General features: G+C 32.1%; 1 protein-coding gene, 5 non-coding genes and 1 pseudogene across 6 annotated transcripts; 6 read left to right on the forward strand and 1 right to left on the reverse strand.

Moving 5' to 3' along the window:
• The first annotated feature begins 12,308 nt into the window (after positions 1-12,308).
• On the forward strand, positions 12,309-13,434 carry LOC124917773 (annotated as a pseudogene).
• A 311-nt stretch (positions 13,435-13,745) lies between these two features.
• Positions 13,746-14,306, reverse strand: LOC124917772 (peroxygenase-like). Its single transcript, XM_047458092.1, has 2 exons — positions 13,985-14,306; positions 13,746-13,905 (listed from the first exon to the last, which is right to left on the reverse strand). Exons 1-2 carry the CDS (start codon positions 14,212-14,214, stop codon positions 13,746-13,748), a joined length of 390 nt encoding a protein of 129 aa, XP_047314048.1. The 5' UTR covers positions 14,215-14,306.
• A 1,413-nt stretch (positions 14,307-15,719) lies between these two features.
• LOC124917775 lies at positions 15,720-15,812 on the forward strand. The gene has a single exon (XR_007097232.1). It is a non-coding gene; the product is annotated as a small nucleolar RNA SNORD96 family (small nucleolar RNA).
• A 310-nt stretch (positions 15,813-16,122) lies between these two features.
• Positions 16,123-16,216, forward strand: LOC124917784. Its single transcript, XR_007097240.1, has one exon. It is a non-coding gene; the product is annotated as a small nucleolar RNA SNORD96 family (small nucleolar RNA).
• A 159-nt stretch (positions 16,217-16,375) lies between these two features.
• On the forward strand, positions 16,376-16,460 carry LOC124917778. The gene has a single exon (XR_007097235.1). It is a non-coding gene; the product is annotated as a small nucleolar RNA Z102/R77 (small nucleolar RNA).
• Positions 16,461-16,637: 177 nt separating this feature from the next.
• Positions 16,638-16,722, forward strand: LOC124917781. The gene has a single exon (XR_007097237.1). It is a non-coding gene; the product is annotated as a small nucleolar RNA Z102/R77 (small nucleolar RNA).
• Positions 16,723-16,857: 135 nt separating this feature from the next.
• On the forward strand, positions 16,858-16,943 carry LOC124917776. The gene has a single exon (XR_007097233.1). It is a non-coding gene; the product is annotated as a small nucleolar RNA Z102/R77 (small nucleolar RNA).
• Positions 16,944-22,687: the final 5,744 nt, after the last annotated feature.

The raw sequence follows: 22,687 nt of genomic DNA on the forward strand, positions 1-22,687 counted from the left end.
TCCATAATTTAAATGGAGACTGGGGACAATTAGCTTCATTACTTTTTTGCCTCCCATTGGAGAATTTATTTTCTCTACTCTTCACAATTATTAATAATAAATAGAAGAAGACGGGGACAAGGATTAATGATAACCAAGATCATCAGAGCCCCTTGCCATTTAATTTAATGAAATGGGAACTGGTCTCAATAATATTTTAGATCTAATTAGCCGCGTTAGATGAAAAAGCATTGATGAAGAAATGAAAAGCATTGATGAAGAAATGAAGTAATTATGATTTTATTTATTAAAATATATAATAAAGAAAAAAAAATAACATTAAATAAGTAATGTAGTGACAAAATATTAGGAGAGTCCTACATTTGACAAACGATACTAAATTGGTCATTTATCCTCTAACTTTTCCTCCTTCTATCATTATTTATTCAAAAATATTAGTGTACAAATTTTATAAATATTTATAAATATATATTTAAAATAATTATTATTTATATTTTTCAAAAATACATATTCAATTTATTATTTAATAATAAAAAAATGTGGTTATTTTTCTAATATAAAAATCAAATCATTTAATAATAAAAAACTGAGAGGAGTCTACTATGGTTTATTGTTTGTCAAAAATAAAATATCAAATAACTTAAAGTTATCTCTAACCCATAAACCCATTTTCAAATATAAAATCCAATGAATGTTACATCAAAAATCATCCAACCAAAAAACTCATTCTGAAACACAAAAACTATTTTCAAAATATTCATTTTTTACACAAACTTTTTAATTTTTTCAATAATACTTATATATTTGTCACATTACAATTAAACCCCATAACTTTACAATAACTTATTCACTTATTAAAATATAAACAAATTATATAAATAAATTATATAAATAAATTAAAATATAAATATAATATATAAATAAATTAAAATTTAAATAATAAATTATATAAATAAATTTAATATATAAATTATACCTAACTTAAATATAAGGACTGATTTACATAATTAAAATACTTTTGAGTATGATGAATAGTATCAACCCAAATTTGAGTTTTCGAAGAAAAAGAATTTGATGGAATACTCAAAATGGTTTAGGTTTGCAGTTGAGTTGGAGGAGAGAAGGTAATTTGAGTTTTCGTTTAGTGTTGGGCTAGAGAAGGCCTAATAATCAAGGTTTTGAAAACCGTTCCGGTTATCAGCCCGGTTTTCTGGACGAACTCCGGTTTAACCGGTCCAACCGGTCCAACCACTAGTTGAACCGAATTTTAAATTAATTAAATTTAAGTTCTCCTTTCTCCGCCTTCTTCCATCTCTATTGATTAGAATATATAATATAGCAGTTGGATGTAATGTAGATCAACGAAAATCCCAGGTCACCACTTGGTGAATAAACTCTACACCCAAGATGGTGTCTCTATAAGAAGGACGTCAAGGTGAGTGTCTATGCAAGAAGGACATCAGCGGAAACCCCAACCCCAGGTCTGATTAATTCATTGTTTGAGGGTATTGATTTATATTCAACCATCACTAGTGCAAGATTTGAGGACATGAAAATGGATTTGTTTAGAAAGTGTATGGAGCCAATTGAGAAGTGTTTGAGGGATGCTAAGATGGACAAGAACACCATCCACAATGTTGTCCTTATCGGTGGGTCTCCTTCAAGATTTCATCGAATGTTGCAGATGTCTTCGATGACCTGCTACTTTATTGGTGGTGCTACATCTCCCACTTCAACCAGGACTTACGGTCGTTGCTCAACGATCTGATGGTTAAGGCGGGGGCTGGCGGCTCGCGTCGGAAATTTGCGGTGGGAAATAAGGAAGGACTAGATTTCAGGACCCTATATGCGATGATGCAGTGCACTCCAGATTTGACAGAGCAGGAATGTAGTAATTTCTTAAGTGAAAGAATCCCTCAGATCTACGATTTTTGTAATGGGAAAATAGGGGGTAGAGTTATTAATTTGAGTTGTTATTTGAGATTTGAGACGGTTGTTCAAGTTTTATCACCACCACCTCCAGTTAACTCACCGCCAGACTCCCACTGATGTCTTCTTCTTGAAGGCCGATGATCCAGTTTTGAGAGAGAGGAAAAGAGGTAGATCAGTCTTGAGAGAGAGGAGAGAGAGAGAGGAGAAGAGGTAGATCAGTCTTGAGAGAGAGGAGAGAAGAGATAGATCAGTCTTGAGAGAGAGAGAAGAGGTCCAGAGTTTTACTATTTAAAATAATGACCTTTCGGACCGGATATTTCCGGTTTGTTTTTTCGGTTGAACCGTCCGGTCGGACCAGATTTTGACCGGTTCAAAAGGTGACCGCATTAAAGTCAAAAATCGGACCGTCCCTTCAACCGTTTCGCGGTCGGACCGGTTGAACCGGCGGTCCAACCGCGTATTTTAAAACCTTGTTAATAATACTATTATTTTATAGTTTTACATTGATACCTAACTTTTCATGCTCCTATCATTACTTATTTAACGTTTTTTTAATATTAGTGTACAAATTTTGTAAATAATTATAAATATATATTTAAATTAATTAATAATCTATAATTTTTCACTAATGTTGACTCGAAAAAAATGTTATTGATATATTTTGATTGAGAGAGAAAAATACTAGACGCAGAATGATAAACTTTTAAACCAAAAAATAGTGTAGTGGTCCTAAATCTTTGATGGGGGAAAAGGTAGTTTAGTTGAGAGATGATGGAGAATATGTGAGAGGAGGAGTTGATTATAAAGATGATATCATTCACATAAACGAAAAAAATGATATAATATGGGAAGAGTGATACATAAATAAAGATGTATCATTTTTGGAATCATGAAACTAAGGGAGAGAAGATTTTTTTTTTTAAGTTGTATGATATTTACAAGTAGCTTATTTGAGACAATAGATAGCTTTATGAAGTTTGCACACATGGTTAGGATAGTCAAGATTAATGAAACTAAGGGGTTGAAACATAAAATCTTCCTCCTCTGTAAAAAGGCATTAATGACATCAAGTTGATGGATAGACCATTGATGAGTGACAACAAGATATAAGATAGTTCATATGGTAGTATGTTTCACAACTAGGCTAAAATTTTCTTGGTAGTCAACCTCTTCTTATTGATTAAAACCTTTTTGTAACTAATTAGGCTTTATGACATTCATTGGAACTAAATTTTTTTATTTAACTTTAAAAACTCATTTACATTACACAATATTGTTAAAGGATTGAGAAATAAGAGACCACGTCTTATTTTGAATGAGAGCATAAACTCATTGACCATGACAAAACGTTTTTGATGATCTTTGTTGGCAATAAAAAAATAGATGGGTGGAGAGATGTAGATTTTCACGAGTTTTAGCAAATGTGATCATAGGGTGCGAAGATCATTATAGAGCATGGATGATGGTGGAGAGTCCACATATACGAGTGGGTAGATTATGTGAGTTGTTGGGTGAATATATATGATTGGTGGTTGATGATGGTGGGGTTCATATGATGGGGAATGTGACAATGATGAGGAGGTTTCATTAAGTGTTGAATCGAAAAAGGTGATTTGTAGAGGAGTAGAAGAAGATAATGGAGATGATAACATGATTGTTTGGTATGTGGGGTTTGATATATTTATGAATGATATTGGTGGTGGTGGTTGAGAGGGAGGAATGGTTTGGTTAGATAGAATTTAAAAAAATGAATGTTTGTTCATCGAAAGTAATATGTCTTGAAATGTAGATACAATGAGTGGGAATATATAGACACATATATCATTTGTGATGAGGACTATATCCAATGAAGATTTAAAGTTCATTTTATATTGATGATATGCTCTTGTTAGATGATAGCATGCACATTTGAAAATATTCATAGATGCATTATCAAGTGTTCATTTATACAAACATTCATATGGAGATTTATTGTCCAAAGTATGTGTGGGAATTCGGTTGATGAGATAAACAACATCCCAATATTTAGATGGCATAGATGATTAAGCTTTTAATATCTTATATGTCTTAGTTAGATAAAGAATTTTCTGTTCAGCAATATTGTTTTGTTTACTTATGTATGGACAAGAAAGATGATGCTGAACTACATTGAGCTTCATTAAGGATCCAAGATTGCGGTATTTACTATCCCAATCAATTTGAAGAATTTTAATTTCTTGTTAAATTGATTTTCTACCAAGACTTTGAATTTATTAAAGGTAAGTAAGACATTAGATTTCTTTTATATCTAATAAACTCATGTGAAGAAGCTAAAGTAATCAACAAAATGTACAAAGTAATGACAACTAGAGTTTGAAAAAATTGGGGATGGATCTCATACATTAGAGTGAATTAAATCAAACAAACATGAATTTGTAACGTGAAGACATTAAAAGGGAGTTTATGTGCTTTCCATAATTAACAAGCTTCACAAAATTGAACATTTTTATTTCGAACTGTATGTAACATAAAACATGAAATAAGAGACGATGTGATATAATCGGATGAATATCCCAAAAATGATATCATATTGTTGTTCAAGATTGAGTGCAAATATGAGTTGTTATTTGTAGGTGACGGAAAAAAATATTATAATCCTTCTTTAAGTTTTCCCCGAAGTACCTCTATCTTTGTAGTGCGATCCTTTACTGGACAATACGATGAATGAAATTCAAAGAAGACATTATTATATATCGTAACAACAAGCAATGCTCAAAGGATTTTTCGATTAGTTAGGTAAATGCAAAATATTTCATAGATTTAATAGTTTGGGGTTTAGTTAATCTTAGAGTTGTCAATATTATAAGTTAACAAAAGACTTACCATTACCAATAATTATACTTTTCATTACATTGATAAGGGAATGAGTTTGAAGAATTTTTAGATTAATAGTAATACGATCTAATGCACCAAAATCAGCATGACAAGCGGGTTCGGAGATGATTATTTTTGATGTCATCACGAGGGGTGTTAATCAGTTTGATTTTCGAGTTGCTCGAGTTCCTCGGTTCAGATTCTTAAAATTATTTTTTTTAAGTCAATTCGAAAACCAAACCAAAATTGAATTAATTCTATTAAAACTAAAATGAATTCGAATTCGAATTTTCGGTTTTAATTCGAATAATTCAAATTCTAACCGAATTCAATTATTTTAAAGTTTTATTGCCAAATAATTTTGAATAATTTGAATTTAAACAAAATTTAGATTCAAATTAGAGATCTTATCTACTAAAATTCTAAAACTATATAAAAATGAATAAAAATCACTCAAACTATTCTTAGATTTATAGCTGATCTTCAATGTTTTGCGGTTGAACATCGGATGTAAAATAATGTTGACGACTACCAAAATTTACTAGTGAGATAACTAGATATATGAAGAGTTTTAGAGAATCTTATAATTAGAGATGAAGTGAGCGACTAAAAAGACCAGGAATGTAGAATATAATAGAAGACCCATAGTAATTTAATATCTAATAATATGTAATAAATCATAGTTATCGAGTTGAAAACAAAACTCGAAAACCGAACCAAAAATTGTATTTAAATTTGAAAAATCAGTTTAGAATTTGATTCGAAAACCAAAATAGAATTTGAATTAAATTTATTTTAATTCGATCGAATATTCGGTTCAAACTAAATATTGAATACCCTTATTCATAATGCTATGTATAGGCATAGAAAAATGGAACCGACGGTTCGGGTACCCGAAGGAATCAAAAAGATCGATTCGGGTAGTTTATTTGATTTTCAGTTCCGGGTCAAAATTAGGGTAGAACCGATCGGTTCAGGTATCCAATGAATAAATCGAGTCCAGAACTGAACTAAAAATAAATTTGTAGATTTACTTTCCTCTTTTAAACTTTTGTTGTCTCCTTTGGTTCCCTTTGTCTGCCGCCCTCCGTCTGCCGCCCAAAGAAGTTGTTTGAAACTTTGGTTCCCTCCGTCTACCGCCAAAGAAGTAGTCTGAACCTCTTCCTAAAGAGTTAACCTCCAACTGTGGCTTTCCCCGTTAACTGTCAATATATTGACCTCCGACGAATATTTCTAATCTTGAAACTCAGTTCAGGCCTCCGACGAATATCGCTATCTTTAATCTTAAAACCCAGTTCAGGCCTCCAATGACTATATCTATCTCTAATCTAAGTAAGTGCATCTATTTTTTTCTTAATAGCTATTGGGTATAGTCACATCTTGTTCTAGAGATTGGTTTGTTTCATAAATATGACTTTAGAAATGAAACAAGCTGATTGTATTATATAAAATCTATTTTCATCTTGCTCTACATAAAGAATAGGATGATGTTTTGCTAAATGATCTAAAAATCATTATGTGGCCTTGATAATCTAGTTGTGATTAGGGCTTATTTGAAAACACTTCCTTGTTTTGTATCCAGAGATCAGAATGATGATGAAAATGATGAGCTTGATGGGAATCCTAGTTTTGGTCAAAGGTCACGGTTTAAATAAACAAGTGATGAGCTAATGTGAGTGGATAATTTATGTTGATGATTTGATAGAGGTTGACAATCCATAGTCTCAACTTATAATTTCTGAAGATTAAACCTGTTTAGAATAGAAAATCTAAATGGCTAATGAAACTCACTCTATTTAGGGATGCATAAACTAGTTACGTTTATGCTGTCAATGTGTTGTTTGAACCTGTTACGTGTTTGAGATCTGTAGGTAAATTTGCCAAATTATGAAACATTTGTCACCTTTTTTAAGTGTTGATTTGGTTGAACTATATCAAATGAAGGTATATAATGAATTCTAGAATTAGTCCTTATGCTAATGTCTTGGTTAGATCTTCTTCAGTCATGTCTTTTGACATCTGATAGAGTTTAAGAGATGATTCAAATTGCACTTGATTTCCACAACAGTAGACTCGAGTTCCAATTGCAGCTCTTCCAACTATAGACTATAGGTAACCTAACCATAACCAAAACAATTGATAGATTCACACCTATAAATATTGTATATTTTATCCATAAAGTCATTTTCAAATAAACTTATAATAAACATGATGATGAAGGACCACAAAGCAAGAGAAGAGCATAATTAAAGATTCAGGACAGCTCTTCAATCATTTAAACAGATACAGGGCTTTGTCTTGTTCCATGTTTTTTAAGAGAGGAATAAACCTAAGCTTTGATTCCCTTTGCTTGCAAGTTGGACTTTGGCTATCTACAAAGCCCTTGTTTGGATTAAACTAAACTAAACTATTTGTAAATTATGAGGTTTAGGATTAATTATTTTATTTGGGTAGATTTGATTTTTTCCCTTGAATCACAATATCGATCATTAAGTATAGAAACTAGAAAGAACTTGAACTCTCCTAGGTTTTCAAATGCGGTTTAAGCTAGAAAATATCTAAAATTTTCACTTTGTCCTAAGTTACAACTTAATGATATTGTTTCTATCATCTCCACATTGTCTTCTACACTAATAATTTATTTCTTAAATGCGAAGTTCTTAGCGTGTTGGTTGCTTGTCTACCTTCATAGATTACCTCAAGAGAAGAAGCGCTAATGTGAGTAGATAATTTATGTTGACGATTTGATAGAGGTTGACAATTCATAGCCAGATGTTGTTGATGATCATGGAATTTCTAGTATTTATAGCCAAAGTTCATGACAGTTCATTCTAAACTTTGTGAGTTTGAGAGTAAGAGAGTAGAATGGAATCACATATATTTGTGATTTTAATATGCATCCAAACTTTTTTTTTTCTGTACTTGTAGGCTTGTAATTTTAAATTAGTATTATATTTTTGAATAATTAGATTTATGATCAAGACTGAAAAAACTATATGGGCAGCCACTACGAAAGAGTTCCTAGATTGTTTTGATAACACAACCGAATATGTCAGGGATTACTTGAATCGTGTTGAAAATGAAAGAGAAGAGATTAGTGAAAATGCTACTCCAAAAAAAATATAGAAGTACAATTTAGGAGCATTTTACTAAAGAGAGAATTAAAAGGATTCCTAAAGCCAAATGTAATTATTGTAGTAAATATTTGGGTGGTTATTCGATCAATGGAACTTCTCATCTGTTTAAACATCATGGAAGATGCAAGAAAGTGCAAAACGTAGATTTGTTGAAGGAAAAACAAGTTGTTGAGGCTGATTCATTTACTAATGAAGAATTTTGAAGACATGTTGCAATGATGATCCTTTTCCACGACTATCCACTTTCTATGGTAGAACACATCAAGATTAGAGATTTACTTGAATATGTTCGTCAAAAATCGATGCGATTTCCTTCAAGAAAAACACCACAAAAAGACGTGTTAAAGATTTATGAGACTGAAAAAACTAGAGTGAAGCTTTTGCTAGAAAGAAATTAATAAAAAATCGCTATCACCACTGATATGTGGACTTGCAAATACCAACGAAAATGGTATATGGTTATGACATCACATTTTATCGACGATAAATGGGTGTTGTAAAGTCTTTTATTGAGATTTATCTACATATCATGTCCACATAAAAGTGAAAATTTGGCCAATGTGTTAACGAATACATTGTTGGAATGTAATTTGGAATTGAAATTGTCAACCATCACCGTTGACAATTTCTCTACAAATGATGTAATGATTCAAGATGTGGTGCGTAGGTTGCACAAAAGTCATTTTCAGTTGGAAAATATAGTCAGATGTTTGGGGTAGTATAAGTGATCAGGGAGTAGTTATTATCTAACGCTGAATATGTTCATATGCGTTGTTGTGCACACATTTTGAATTTGATTGTGAAAGATGGGTTAGATGGGATTAAGTCGTCAATTGAGAAAGTGCGTGATAGTGTCGTGTATTGGTTGGCTTCGCCTAGAAGGATAGATGAATTTGGAGATAATGCAAGGACACTTGGAATTCACATGGGTAATAAATTGTCTCTTGATTGTCCAAGTCGATGGAATTCAACTTTTTTCATTTTAAGAACTGCTTTGCAATATAAGTTTGTTTTTTGTCGATGCTCTCTTCGGGATAAACAATGCAAACACGAGCCAAACGATAATGAATGTGATCTTTCCCAAGAAGTATATAAAAGACTTGATATATTTTTCAATGCGGCTGAGCTGTTTTCTTAAACAAAATATCCTACGTCGAATATATGTTTTGTTAAAATATGTGAGATTAAACTGACTTTCGCTACTTGGATAGAGTCTCCCATTGAAAAGATTCAAGATACGACAATTTTAATGATGTCAAAGTTTGACAAATATTGGTTAGATACACACATATCTTGATGGTTGTTGCTTGTATTCTGGATCCGATGAGTAAATTGAAGTTGGTTCAATATTATTTTACACGTTTCTATCCAAGTGAATGAACAACAAAGTTAGATGAAGTGCATCAAAAGTTTTATCATTTGTTGAAGAAATACACAAATGATATTTCCAATGCCCCACTAACCACGAGTGACACAAATATTCTCCAGTTAATGAGTAATATCTATCCTGCAGACTTTACTAGCTTTTGTGAGAGCGACGAATATATGAGCACACAAATAAAATCTGAGCTAGATATGTATTTGGAGGAAAAATTGCTCCCAACAACCATGAATATTGATGTTCTCGCTTATTGGAATAGTAACTTTAAATATCCCACGTTACGAGCAATTGTATGAGATTAGTTGGCGATTCCATTGTCAATAGTTGCTTTAGAGTCTGCGTTTATTACAAGTGGTAGAATTGTTGGTCCTCATTAGAGTAGGCTTAATGTGGAGATGGTGGAGGCTCTTATGTGTGCAAAAGGTTAGTTATCAGGTATTGTTAATAATATTTTGAAAAAAACAATAAAGTTTTTATTCTCTTTTCTTATTATTATTTAATTTTTTTTGTTAATAATGTATATGTGAACCTCCAAATGAAACATCGTTCATGGACAAAGATATAGATTTGGACTTAGATTGCGATAAAGATTTAGGTATAGTTTTATCATTTGCAATCATAATTTGTAAATGTTTTTAACTAATTATTTTTGAATTTTTACAGATATAGATAACGTTGAGGAGAGGATTGTAGAATGAAGATTTCAAGAATTGGATATATTTTTGAGAAAATGTATTTTGAATTTGATATATTTTGGAAATATATTATTTTGCTTGGGTTAGATCTAGTATTTTGAATTTGATATATTTTGGAGATCTATTATTTTGTTTGGGTTAGATATAGTATTTTGAATTTGATATATTTTGGAGATCTATATTTTGTTTGGGTTAGATTTAGTATTTTGTTTTCTAAAATTAAATTTGGATCTATTAGTGTGAAAAAAATGGACTTAAATTGTATGTTATATTACTATATTAGATAGATATGTAATTTTGTGCCAAAATAGTGGAAACATATTTTTTTTATGTTATTACTGGACTTTTCTAAAAAAATTATAAAAAAAATAAATTCTATAAGTGTTAAGCAACTAGTTTATTATTATGTACTGAAATTATGAATTCTAGTTGACTAGAACCAATAGATATAGATGTAACATGTATTAATTTTCTTTAAACTAGCATTTATCCCGTGCATTTACACGAATTATAATATAAAAAATCGTTAAAAAAATATTATGATAAAAATGTGATAACATTTTTAATTTTATTTTTAACCGTTTTAAGTTTATGGGCGGGTCAACCCACAATCTAATTTAAGTATCAATTTACTCTCACATTGCAGAACAATTTTTAAAACAATTGATACATTTTGATTCCTCAACTCAATTAGTTTGACCTCTAGAGTCTATTTCTTTTTCATACTACAGGTGAAAGGGAAAATGTAAAGACTACCATTAAAGTAACCCGTACGAGACTTACTATATCCATATGAATTATGTCTCTCATCTCTATAAATATGACGAAATTCTTCCATTATTTCTTACTAATAATAGTGAAATCTATAGCGCAGAGTCAAAAGTGAATTATGACTGATTAAAAACTATTGATGAACCACCACGTTCATCAAATTTGGTGTTAAATTTAAAATATAAAGTGTTATTAGTATATAGTTGGTTAAAGGTTGTACTTGTTTTTGTTAGATTGCAAGTTCAAATTATACCTATAACATTTTTAATTTTATTTTTAACCGTTTTAAGTTTATGGGACCCGACAATCCGGACACTTTAAAAATTAAGCATCATTATATATATATATATATATATATTTGTGTATAAAATTATTTAAAATTAATTTTTATTTATCTTATTTTAAAAGAGGTAAACTTTAAAAGATAAAAATCAATATTAAATTATTAATCAAATAAAAAAAACTAGATAGACTAAAAAAAATTATGAACTTCTAATCTAAAAATCGGGTCCGAGTCGGGTCGGAACTGATCAAGTTCGGGTCAAACATAGACCCGAATTTTTGGGGAAATTTGATGAAATGACCCTCATAAGAGGTCTAATTCCAAAAAAGGCCCACAGATGATAAAGTTGGCAAAAATGGCCTTTTCGCCCTGTGAAAAGTCTGTCATACCCTCACGCGCCTGTTTTACCGCTCAATTACGAGAAATGTATTTCTCGTATTTGGTAATTCTCGTTTTTGGTATTTCTCATATTTGGTATTTCTCGCATTTGCTATTTCTCGCATTTGGTATATCTGAGTATATAATGAGATTCAGACATTTGTAAAATATATGAAAACGGTTAGGGTTTCGAATCGATCTACGAAAGAATAATCTCCAATGGAGGACGCGATCGCGATGCATTCATCTCTGGATATCATATCAACACACATACATGACGACGACTCAAGACAAGAACGCCTTATCATCGGAGGCTCCACTTGCCTCCATCACCGTCGAACGCAATGTTCGCTCCGACCTCGACACCACACTTCCAAAGCCTTGTATGTATTCTCTAGTTAGATCTTGTTCTTTCAAATTATTAGATCTTTGAGATTGGGTCTTTTTTCATCAAATATGCAGACTTGGCTAGAGGGTCGACTGCTCCTGATATGGACCACGACAAGGAACAATAGGGCACCCTCAATATGGCGTGAGTGTCCTCCAACAACATGCTTCCTTCTTTGATCAAGATGACAATGGAATAGTCATCTTTCGACGCCAGGGCTTGCGTTGTCTAACAATGACAACAGACTCAATTACGAGAAATGTATTTCTCGCATTTGGTATTTCTCGCATTTGGTAATATTCTCCGCCACGAATCCTAAATTTAGGGTTCTTATATAAATACTCTAAAACCCTAATTTCACATTGTCCTTGCATTCTGAAGCTGCCAAAATGTCGAAGCGAGGTTAGTGTTTTCATCTTCTATACAATTCTCTGTTAGCTAAATGCTTTATACTTGATAGTAATTCAATGTTGAAAAACAACGCGTTTCAGGTCGCGGAGGATCGGCGGGAAACAAGTTCCGCATGTCACTGGGTCTTCCTGTGGCAGCTACGGTCAACTGTGCCGACAATACCGACGCGAAGAATCTCTACATCATACTAGTGAAGGGGATCAATGGTCGTTTAAATCGATTGTCGTATGCTTGTGTGGGAGATATGGTTATGGCGACGGTGAAGAAAGGAAAACCTGATTTGAGAAAGAATGTCATGCCTGTTGTCATTGTTAGACAACGCTAGCCCTGGCGCCGAAAGGATGGAGTGTTCATGTATTTTGAAGGTGATTTAGTAGATTCTGATTTTGTTTTGTGTTATAACTTGTTACTTGCTTAACCAATTCTTTGTTATTCTTTACTAGAATAGTTAGACAAGAACCCACTCTTTTCACGATCTGATTGATACAATCCCTTATTTGATTACAACTAGGGCAAATTAAACAATTTGAAAAGCATGCCCATTTCCAAAAGTAACTAACTTAACCAAACAAAGCTCATCATAATCCGATATCTGTTTTGACAATCAAAGTATCATTTAGTTAGTGTACAATTTGACTTTTTGATTGATTGTCATGTCTCCTTCATCATCACAATGCCTTTAACCCCCTTCTTCACTGCAATTGCCTTTTGTATGACAAACTCTCAATGTTGAGGATTTAGAAATAGTTTTTCTTTAGTATTGGTTTTCAAGGGTATTTGGGTATTGTATATACCCACTAAGATATTAAAGAAAGAGTATTAGGGATAATGAATAGAGTTTATGGTATGATGAATGATGTATTTAGAAACACTATACTCACTTATTTGCGTTCTAAGTCTTACCTACTTCTTGGTCTTTTTTATATATGAAAATTGTTGATTGTAATATGTAAATATCTTGGTTGATAAATATGTTGTTACTATGCAGATAATGCTGGTGTGATAGTGAATCCTAAAGGAGAAATGAAAGGTAAAAAATGTCTCAAGATGTGTTAAATTACTATATCATCTTTAGGCCTCATTCATTCACTCACAATTAATTGTTTGATGGTAAAAAAACCTGGTTCTGCCATTACTGGTCCAATTGGGAAGGAATGTGCTGATTTATGGCCAGAATTGCAAGTGGTGCCAATGCTATTGTCTGATAAAGTCGGGGGACTCTTTTGCTTTTAAAAAACTTGTCAATTTTGTTTTTTGATTCACAACCGAGATTGGAATCATATACCCTTTCAATTCTTGTGAAATTTATTGATTTGGTTTTGGTTTTATGCATATGCTTTGCTCATTACAAGTTGGATCATTCCTCTTTAAGATTTGAGATAATGGTGGTAACAAGATATATTGCTACAACATATAATATATTGAAACACAATGTAGAAAAAACTTTGTTTTCCTCTTGTCTTGTAGTACACTTTATTATCATTATTATTATCACCAAACAAGACTAAAAAGTTCTTCATCTTCTTCTTAGTAAATCTTCCCTTTCACTCATCCACATCTTTGCAATGTAATCAAACAAACTCCCATCAAAACACTTTACTTCCTCTTTAGACAACATTCCTTCACTATCCCGAGCTAGAACATACAACATTATCCACTCCACCTTAGCCGCAAACCTGTTTAACGAATTCAATATTACAATAATACCAAAGGAAAACAAAAATCTCTTCTTTCTAGTTCATAGTTCATATATACCATCCAAAGAAGTCCAATGCTACTCGATTTGCTTCAGTCATCGCCCACATCTCCCCAAAAGTGAGCCTATCAGGTATAGTGAGTGCATACTTGCTAAACATGTTCTCAAAGTTCACCGACATGTACCTTCCTTTTGTATCATAAGTTCTAGAATCACTTCCATGTTTGGCTTTATGGATGTTGGCTATGTATATAGGAGGAATGGAGAAGGTATCCATCCCTTCCTCCATCACAAAATATGTTAGAAATGAATACAATTTCACAAGATTGGTTGATTTAAAAGTAAAAAATATTGACAGGAAGAGAAGGATAACGCATAGCTCCATTTATAAACATACACATTACAAGAGATACAATAATATTGAAACCTAGCTGACACAAACCTGCATCTCAAACAATATCATCAAAATCTGAAGAACCCATATTTCAAAATTGACAATTTCATTTGAAAATCTAAATTATAGAGTATTTATATGAGAACCCTAAATTTAGGGTTCGTGGCCGGAGAATATTTACCAAATGTGAGAAATACAAAATGCGAGAAATACCAAATGCGAGAAATACATTTCTCGTAATTGAGCCTGCTGTCATTGTTAGACAACGCAAGCCCTAGCGTCAAAAGATGACTATTCCATTGTCATCTTGATCAAAGAAGGAAGCATGTTGCTGGAGGACACTCATGCCATATTGAGGGTGCCCTATTGTTCCTTGTCGTGGTTTTACATATATTTAGCTATTTTCATATATTTTACAAAATGTCTGAATCTCAATATATACTCAAATATACCAAATGCGAGAAATACAAAATGCGATAAATATCAAATGCGAGAAATACCAAATGCGAGAAATACCAAATGCGAGAAATACCAAATGCGAGAAATACATTTCTCGTAATTGAGCAATAAAACAGGCGCGAGATGGTATTACAGACTTTTCACAAAGCAAAAATGCCATTTTTGCCAACTTTATCAAACATGGACCTTTTTTGGAATTAGACCTCTTATCAGGGCCATTTTATCAAATTTCCCATTTTTCGGGGCAACTTCTTGTCCGATTTGGTTCGGGTTTCCGAGAAAAAGAAATTTACCATGCCTAGCTATGTGGACATAAAATTTTATCATCGATGACAAAGGTATGTATTGAATTCAAGACGATTATTTCCGTTACAATTTTCAAATTTTGATTTTGGATAATTATTTCATCAATTAAAATTATATACTTACCAGTTTCGTTAACATGAATAACCTAAATGGTAAAGTGATACAACCGCGCTGTTTGCATCAACGGGCTGTAAAGTGATTAGCAAGCCTATAAGAAGTATTGCCAAGGCCTCATTTCAAATCATTCATATTATTTCTCTCTCACTCTAGGGTTTTAACGTTTCAATGGCGGCCGCTTACATCTTGCTGCAATCGCATTACGGTTTCACTTCTTCTTCTTTAAACTATCAATTTGTTGTTTATGAGTGTTGTTTAATTCTGACGACTATGCTTTAATTGGAGCGGATTTCTTTAGTGTTCGTAAATTCCATACATAATCGTCGCAGATTGAGCCTCCTTTCGATTCATGAATGGTTGAGATTCTCTCTCTTAGGAGAGGGAGTTTCCTGTTCTTCGTAAGGAGCGCGATCTCATATCCTATAGCCTTGAGTAGCAGGTTCTGCCATTACCTTTTGGGATTTGCCATGAGAATTACATTTCTTTGAATTACATTCTTATTCTGAATAACATGATTTTTGCCTATGAGGATATCAGTTAAAATAACACCATCTTTCGGGACTGAATAGCCTTTTGGCCTTGATGTTATTAATTCTGCAATTCTGAGGCTTATTTACAATCGACGATTGAATTCATTTGTTTTGTATCGACGATTATATATATATATATTTGGAGCGGATTTGATAGTGTTCGTATATTCCATTTATAATCGTCGTAGATTGAGCCTCTGATCTGATATATGGATGGTTGAGAGTCTTTCTCTTACGAGAGAGAATTTCCTGTTCTTCACTCGGAGTGCGATCTCATATCCTATTGCCTTGAGTAGCAGATTCTGCCATTACCTTTTGGGATTTGCCATGAGAATAACATTTCATTTTGAGTATTGAATTCATTTGTTGTTGATTTCAAACTGTTGGATTTGAGTTTATGAGGATATCAGTTAAAAATAACACCATCTTTCGGGACTGAATGGCCTTCTGGCCTTGATGTTATAAATTCTGCAATTCTGAGGCTATTTGTTTTTGGTATATTACGTGTATTGATTTGTAGTGTTAGTTTTTTTCTTACTCTGTTTACATTTATGTGTATTGGAATGGCCAATAGTCTGTTAGACGATAAATCTATTGATTCAGAATTTCCATGCTCTTACTCTCTATGGCATATTGTTAATTGAGAATGAAGTGATGATTAATAGGTTTCCCTATTGGTTTGATTGTCGGTATGATGGCAAATCACGTATTAGCTCTATCTGATCATTCTTTAGTCATTGTCTTCATCTACATTGAATTGTTTTCCGAAACTAATGTTAGGGTTTATGTTTACTGTGAAATTGCTAATCTTGTGTTCCCTCTACAGACTGATCTTTAGAGTGAGATGATAGATCTAGTCATTCAGAATTTCCATGATATTTATTTCCCTCTGAATTGGATAAGTGAGAATGAATTGATGATTAATAGGTTTCCCTATTGGTTTGATTGCCGGCATGATGGCAAATCACGTATTAGCTCTATCTGATCGTTCTCCATTCAATATCTTCTTCTCAAGAAATCTGATAATGTTTTAAGATCTCATACAAAAGAACACATTTTTTCTATAATCTTGCTTTCATTTACTTGGTAGATACTTGATATTCTTTTATGAAATATGGAGTTAAGGGGATGATGTGATGATTTGGTTAATTTCCCTATTGGTTTGATCACCGGGATGATGGTGTCTATTGTATTAGCTCTATCTGATCATTCTCTTTCATCCATATTATTGGTATCTTCATTTAATACTATCACTGTTTCATAATTTTTCTTTGTGAAACGTTTCACGAATTTAATTTGTAATCTGTCAAATGTAGTAGTAGCTAGATGCACATATCGAAGGCTTCTTTCTGTATTCAATTTTAAGACTCGAGCTCAATATTTGTGCTAAATTGTTTGTATGTAGTCCACTGTTATCTTTAAATCCTCTCTTTTTTGTGATAGAGAGAAGATACTCTGATTGTGGACTTATATTTTACTCATCTTAAATATGAAGAATTAAATATACCTTTAATTCTAATCATTGATTTCGTTTGGAACATTCTGAGGAAATTTTGATCATGGAGCTATGGAGCTTTACCTTTAGATACTATAATTGATTTGCTAGTAATTGTGAGTACATTATGGACTACTACTGGACTACTACTGGATGCCTCTAAAGTCATTAGAAGAAGTTAAAGTGCTTGTGAATGAAAGATTTATTAAATAAACTAGCATGTATCTTGTGCATTTGTACGAGTAATAATATAAAAAACTGTAAAAAAATATTACGGTAAAATTTTTATGGGCGGGTCAACCCACAATCCGACCCAAGTATCCATTTATTTTCACATATATCCAAATTAATCACAGTTCTCGATCCGGCAATCCGGACACTTTAAAAATTAAGCATCATTATATATATATATTGATTAGTTAGTTAAAAAGTTGAATTTATATTGTTAAAATATCACGCGTTTATCGAATTTCTGATATAAAGTATTATTAACTTAGTTGGTTAAAAGTTTGTACTTGTTTTTGTTAGGTTGAAAGTTCGAACTATACCTATATCATTTTTAATTTTATTTTTAACCGTTTTAAGTTTATGGATGGGTCAACCCACAATCCGACTCACGTATCTATTTACTCTCATATATATCCAAATTAACCACAGCTCTCGACCCGGCAATCTTGACACTTTAAAAATTAAGCATCATTATATATATATATAGATAATCAAGAATCTAGAAGGCTCGTCAAAATAACAGTCAAAAGAAGATATTTGAGTTATTCTATCACAAACAACTTAAATCTTGTTTCAAGAAGGAAAAAATAGTAATTACTTTGACATTCAATTTAGTAAATATTAATAGTAATTACTTTGACATTCAATTTAGTAAATATTAGTAAGAGATTTGGGGAGGGATTGAAAAAATAAAATTTTTTTTTTCTTCACACTTTTTTAACTAATGTGTGGTGATATTATTTTCTCTCTCAAATTATCTCTCTTTATTTATTATTTGTTATTATTAGAAAGATTTATAGAGAAATATAAATAAAATAAATTTAATAATAAAAAAATAATAATAATATTCACTTTGGTAAAACAATTCATTTTTTTCACGTATATATTTTATTACATATTTTTTCTCAATTAATCTCTTATCTTTTTACTATGGTCAAATAAAAAATCTCAAACATTATTAATCTATTTTTTATCCTCAATTTAGTCCATCAATGCTTAATCGACCTCTTATCTCGTGACTTTAAAACACTGAGACTGACAACCATCTCATTCCACATTTATCTACCAATTCAATTCAAATTGAACTTCTTTTTCGTGATCTTAACATTCACTTTGGTCAAACAATTAATCTTTTCGCATATTTTAACCACAAATATCAATTTATTTCTCAATCAACCTCTATCTCCTTACCATACTTTTATTTCAACAAATCAAAATCATCTCATTCCATATTTATCCACCAATCACAATTGACATTTATTCTCTCGAAGACTTTACTTTCACTTCATCAAATAACTCATCATTTCACATATTTTATAATATACAACACAACATTCTTATCCTCACATCGGCTAACCATAAATCTCATTCCACATTATTTATCCACCCTAATTGACCTTACGTCTCTTTACCTTACTTTCACTTTGACTAATTAACCATCTTATTCCACATTTATTCATTAATTTACAATCGACCTCTCATCTCGAGACTTTGCTTTCACTTCGTCAAACAACTCATCTCCTAACATATTTTACAATATACAACCCGACCTTTTTATCCTTAATTCTTTTAACCAATCCACATTTATCCACCTTAATAATCGACCTCTCATATGTGACCTTACACTTTTAATTCGATCAAATCAACCATCTCCAACATCACCAATCTCTTTTACTCTTCACTTTGGTCACCAATTCCCAACCAACCTCTTATCTCGTGCCCATCTCCTCACATATTTTACAGTATACAACTTGACATTTATTATCCTCAATTCGGATAACTAACCATCTCATTCCACATTTATCCACACCTTAATCAACCTCTCATATTGTGTGACCTTACACAATTTCATTTTGGTCAAATCAACCATGTTCAACGTTAACAATCTCTTTTACCCTCACTTTAACTCATCAATTCTCCAATCGACCTCTCATAGCGCGACCTTACTTACATCAACTAGTCAAAACCATCTCATTCCACATTTTTATTTTACTAATCTCAATCGACCTCTCATCTCGAGACTTACTTTTATTTCGGTCAAACAATCCATCTCCTCACAAATTTTACAATAAACAATCCGACTTACTTATCCTCACTTCACCTGACTAGCCCATCTCATTTCACATTTATCCATCATAATCAGACATCTCATATAGTGACCTTAAACTCTCTTTTACCCTCATGTTGGCCCACCAATCCCCAATCGAGCTCTCACCGACTAACCAACCATCTCATTACATATTTTTATCCCACTAATCCCAATCGACCTCTCATCTCGAGACTTACTTTCATTTTGATCAAACAATCCATCTCCTCACATATTTTACAATAAATAACACAACTTACTGATCCCCACTTCGACTAACCATGTCAGTCCATTTCATTTCATATTTATCCACCCTAATCGGACATCTCATAATGTGACCTTAAACTTTCATTTTGGTACATTATCAATCTCTGTACCCTCACTTTGGTCCACCAATCCCTAATCGACCTCTCATCGAATAACCAACCATTTCATTTCATATATTTATCCCACTAATCTCAATCGACCTCTCATCTCGAGACATTACTTTCATTTTCCATCTTCTTAAATATTTTACAATAAATAACTCGACTTACTTATCCTCACTTCGATTGACTAGCCCATCTTATTTCACATTTATCCATCTTAATCGGACATCTCATACTGTGACCTTAAACTTTCACTTTAATACATTACCAATCTCTTTTACCTTCACTTTGGTCCATCAATCCCCAATCGACCTCTCATCGACTAACCAACCATCTCATTCCATATTTTTATCCACCTCAATTGATCTTTATTATTGTAACCTTACACTTTCACTTCGGTCAAATCAATAAACAACAAACCATCTCCTTCCATATCATGGATATCAATTACCCAGCCACCAATTTCATAATATTTTAACCATCCATCCCAATTGACTTTTAAACAACCTACAAACACAAAAGCCTCAAATCAAGAAAAACCAAAATCCGTCATTAAAGCTTCAAAATTTCGGATTTTCGAATTTTTTGTTTAAGGACTTCAAACTTGGATTTGTGCATCTAGAATGTTTCCCCTATGATCCCTTCTCCTTCCCATCCGGCGACGTGCCTCCGGCCAATTCTCCTAGTGCACCTCCGCCGCCGCCGGAGGTTGTCTCTCCAGATAAGAATTGGAGGGTCTTACACCTTGAAAGAAATGTTCCAAGTCTTGAAACAATCCCCATAAAGAGGATGAGGAATGGGGGAGATATGGGAGCCGGGCCCTCTATGCCACCTCAACTGAGGGCGGCAGTTCCTTCGGCAGCCCGGCGATGGCGATTTTGGCGGCTGTATTCCAGGGCGGAGTTAGGATTTGAAATCTATCTTCGCTAATTTTTTATCAAAAAAATCTATACGAGCTAGTTTCATGATAATATTAAGTAAACAAACAAAATAAACCAAATTTACTATCACTAGTACCTTTTAGCGACGAGAAATCATCAATGATGGTAATTTACCATCGTTATTGTCAAATATATACAAAATATTTTGGGTTACCCGGGTTACAGCCCGGGTAGCCTTGTACTTGGATCCACCCTGGCTGTATTCACCTGCTGTATATGTAGTTTGGGATTTGACTCTGACAAAAGTTTATCTTGGCACATTGCGAAAGACCTTGGCGCGGAATGTATCCACCTCCAATATTTACACCAATATTTACAGTAGAGGATTTTGCAGATGTTAGAGAACTATTGAATGATCCAGAAGAACAAGGAGAAGAAGAAAATGGGGCGGCAACGGATGGTGGTGGGGAGGTGGCGGCTGGTGGTGGTGATGGGGAGGGAGAGTTTGGGGGGAGGAGGTGGATTCTCCCGGACTTGAACAAAACTCCTTAAGTGTTATGTTCCTGGTTCTTAATATCATTTTTGTATTGTCTAGGTTTCTCTGACCAGTTTGTCTTTAATATTTATAAAAATAATTTTAATATAGTATTATTTAATTGTTAGTTTAATGGATAAATTATTAAGGATGAAAAAAAAAACTTTAATAAACATTATTACCAAGAAGATAAATACTAATATACTAATACGATTAATTAACGGTATCCTATTAGGTTCAGCGGAATAAATTGTAATGTGAACTGTATCTTGAATTCCGCAACAATTTGTTTTTTGGGCTGCAACCCAAATTTAGAATATATAAAAAATGATACTTATAATCTATTGAATTCATGATTTGTAAACAAAATTGATGTAAATATTGATACACTGAACGACATTAAACCACAGTTAGTCAAAAAGTCGGACATGTAACCCTACCTTGTTTGAGCTACAACAGCTACATGGGCGGAGACATTTATGTTTTATTTATTTTAATAACTTAATGGGCCTTAAATGTTGATGCCCACTATTCTCAAACTGTTTATTAAATCAAACTGACAATTGTTAATCTGGTAGAGAGAATTATTATAAATTATTACATATCACTCAAACTTAATTTTCTTAAGAATTAATTTTCATTTATTTGAATGGATAGTTATACAAGATAATCTTCTTTTATATGATTTATGTTTTAGTCTGCCATTCTTTCTTTTCTTTTTGTATTTTTAGTCCATTGCCGGGCTTGATTCTTTGTAGAATGGCAGTTTTGGGCCAAAATACAACAGGCTTGATTTTGGGCCCAGAAGTAAGAATGGGAAACATACTAATTTTGCATTTTCCCCATAAATGGGAGTTTGTTATTTGATGGTTTTATTGCAGAAAATAAACAAACATGATAGACCTTTTAATATTTATAAAATTTATTTGATGGTTTTATAAAATTTATACTTTTTTAGAGATTTTTTTTTTTTCATTTTTTTTAGTTAACTCAATTAAGGTGGTTAAAATCTCGAGTTGACTCTTAAAATTTTATAATTTTTAAATTTCACGTTAAGTTAACGAGTTTAGTTTTAAATAAACTCTTAAATAGATAAACTCTTACGATTTTAAATTTACGATAATAAGATTTTACAATTTTACGAGCTTATAAATAATTTCGATTTTACGATACAATTCTATACGATTTTACGTTTAAAAAAATAAATTTATATTTAAAAATTAAAAAATAAAAAATAAAATTATTTTTTATTCAAATAAATTAATTAATATAAATAATTTTTTAAGTATAAATTTTTAGTAGTATTATTATTTACTCATTATTATTTTTATTTAATTTTTTATTTAAATATATAAAATTTTAA

This window comes from Impatiens glandulifera, unplaced genomic scaffold, assembly GCF_907164915.1.
Source record: "Impatiens glandulifera unplaced genomic scaffold, dImpGla2.1, whole genome shotgun sequence".
In the NCBI taxonomy this organism is placed as follows: Eukaryota; Viridiplantae; Streptophyta; class Magnoliopsida; order Ericales; family Balsaminaceae; genus Impatiens; species Impatiens glandulifera.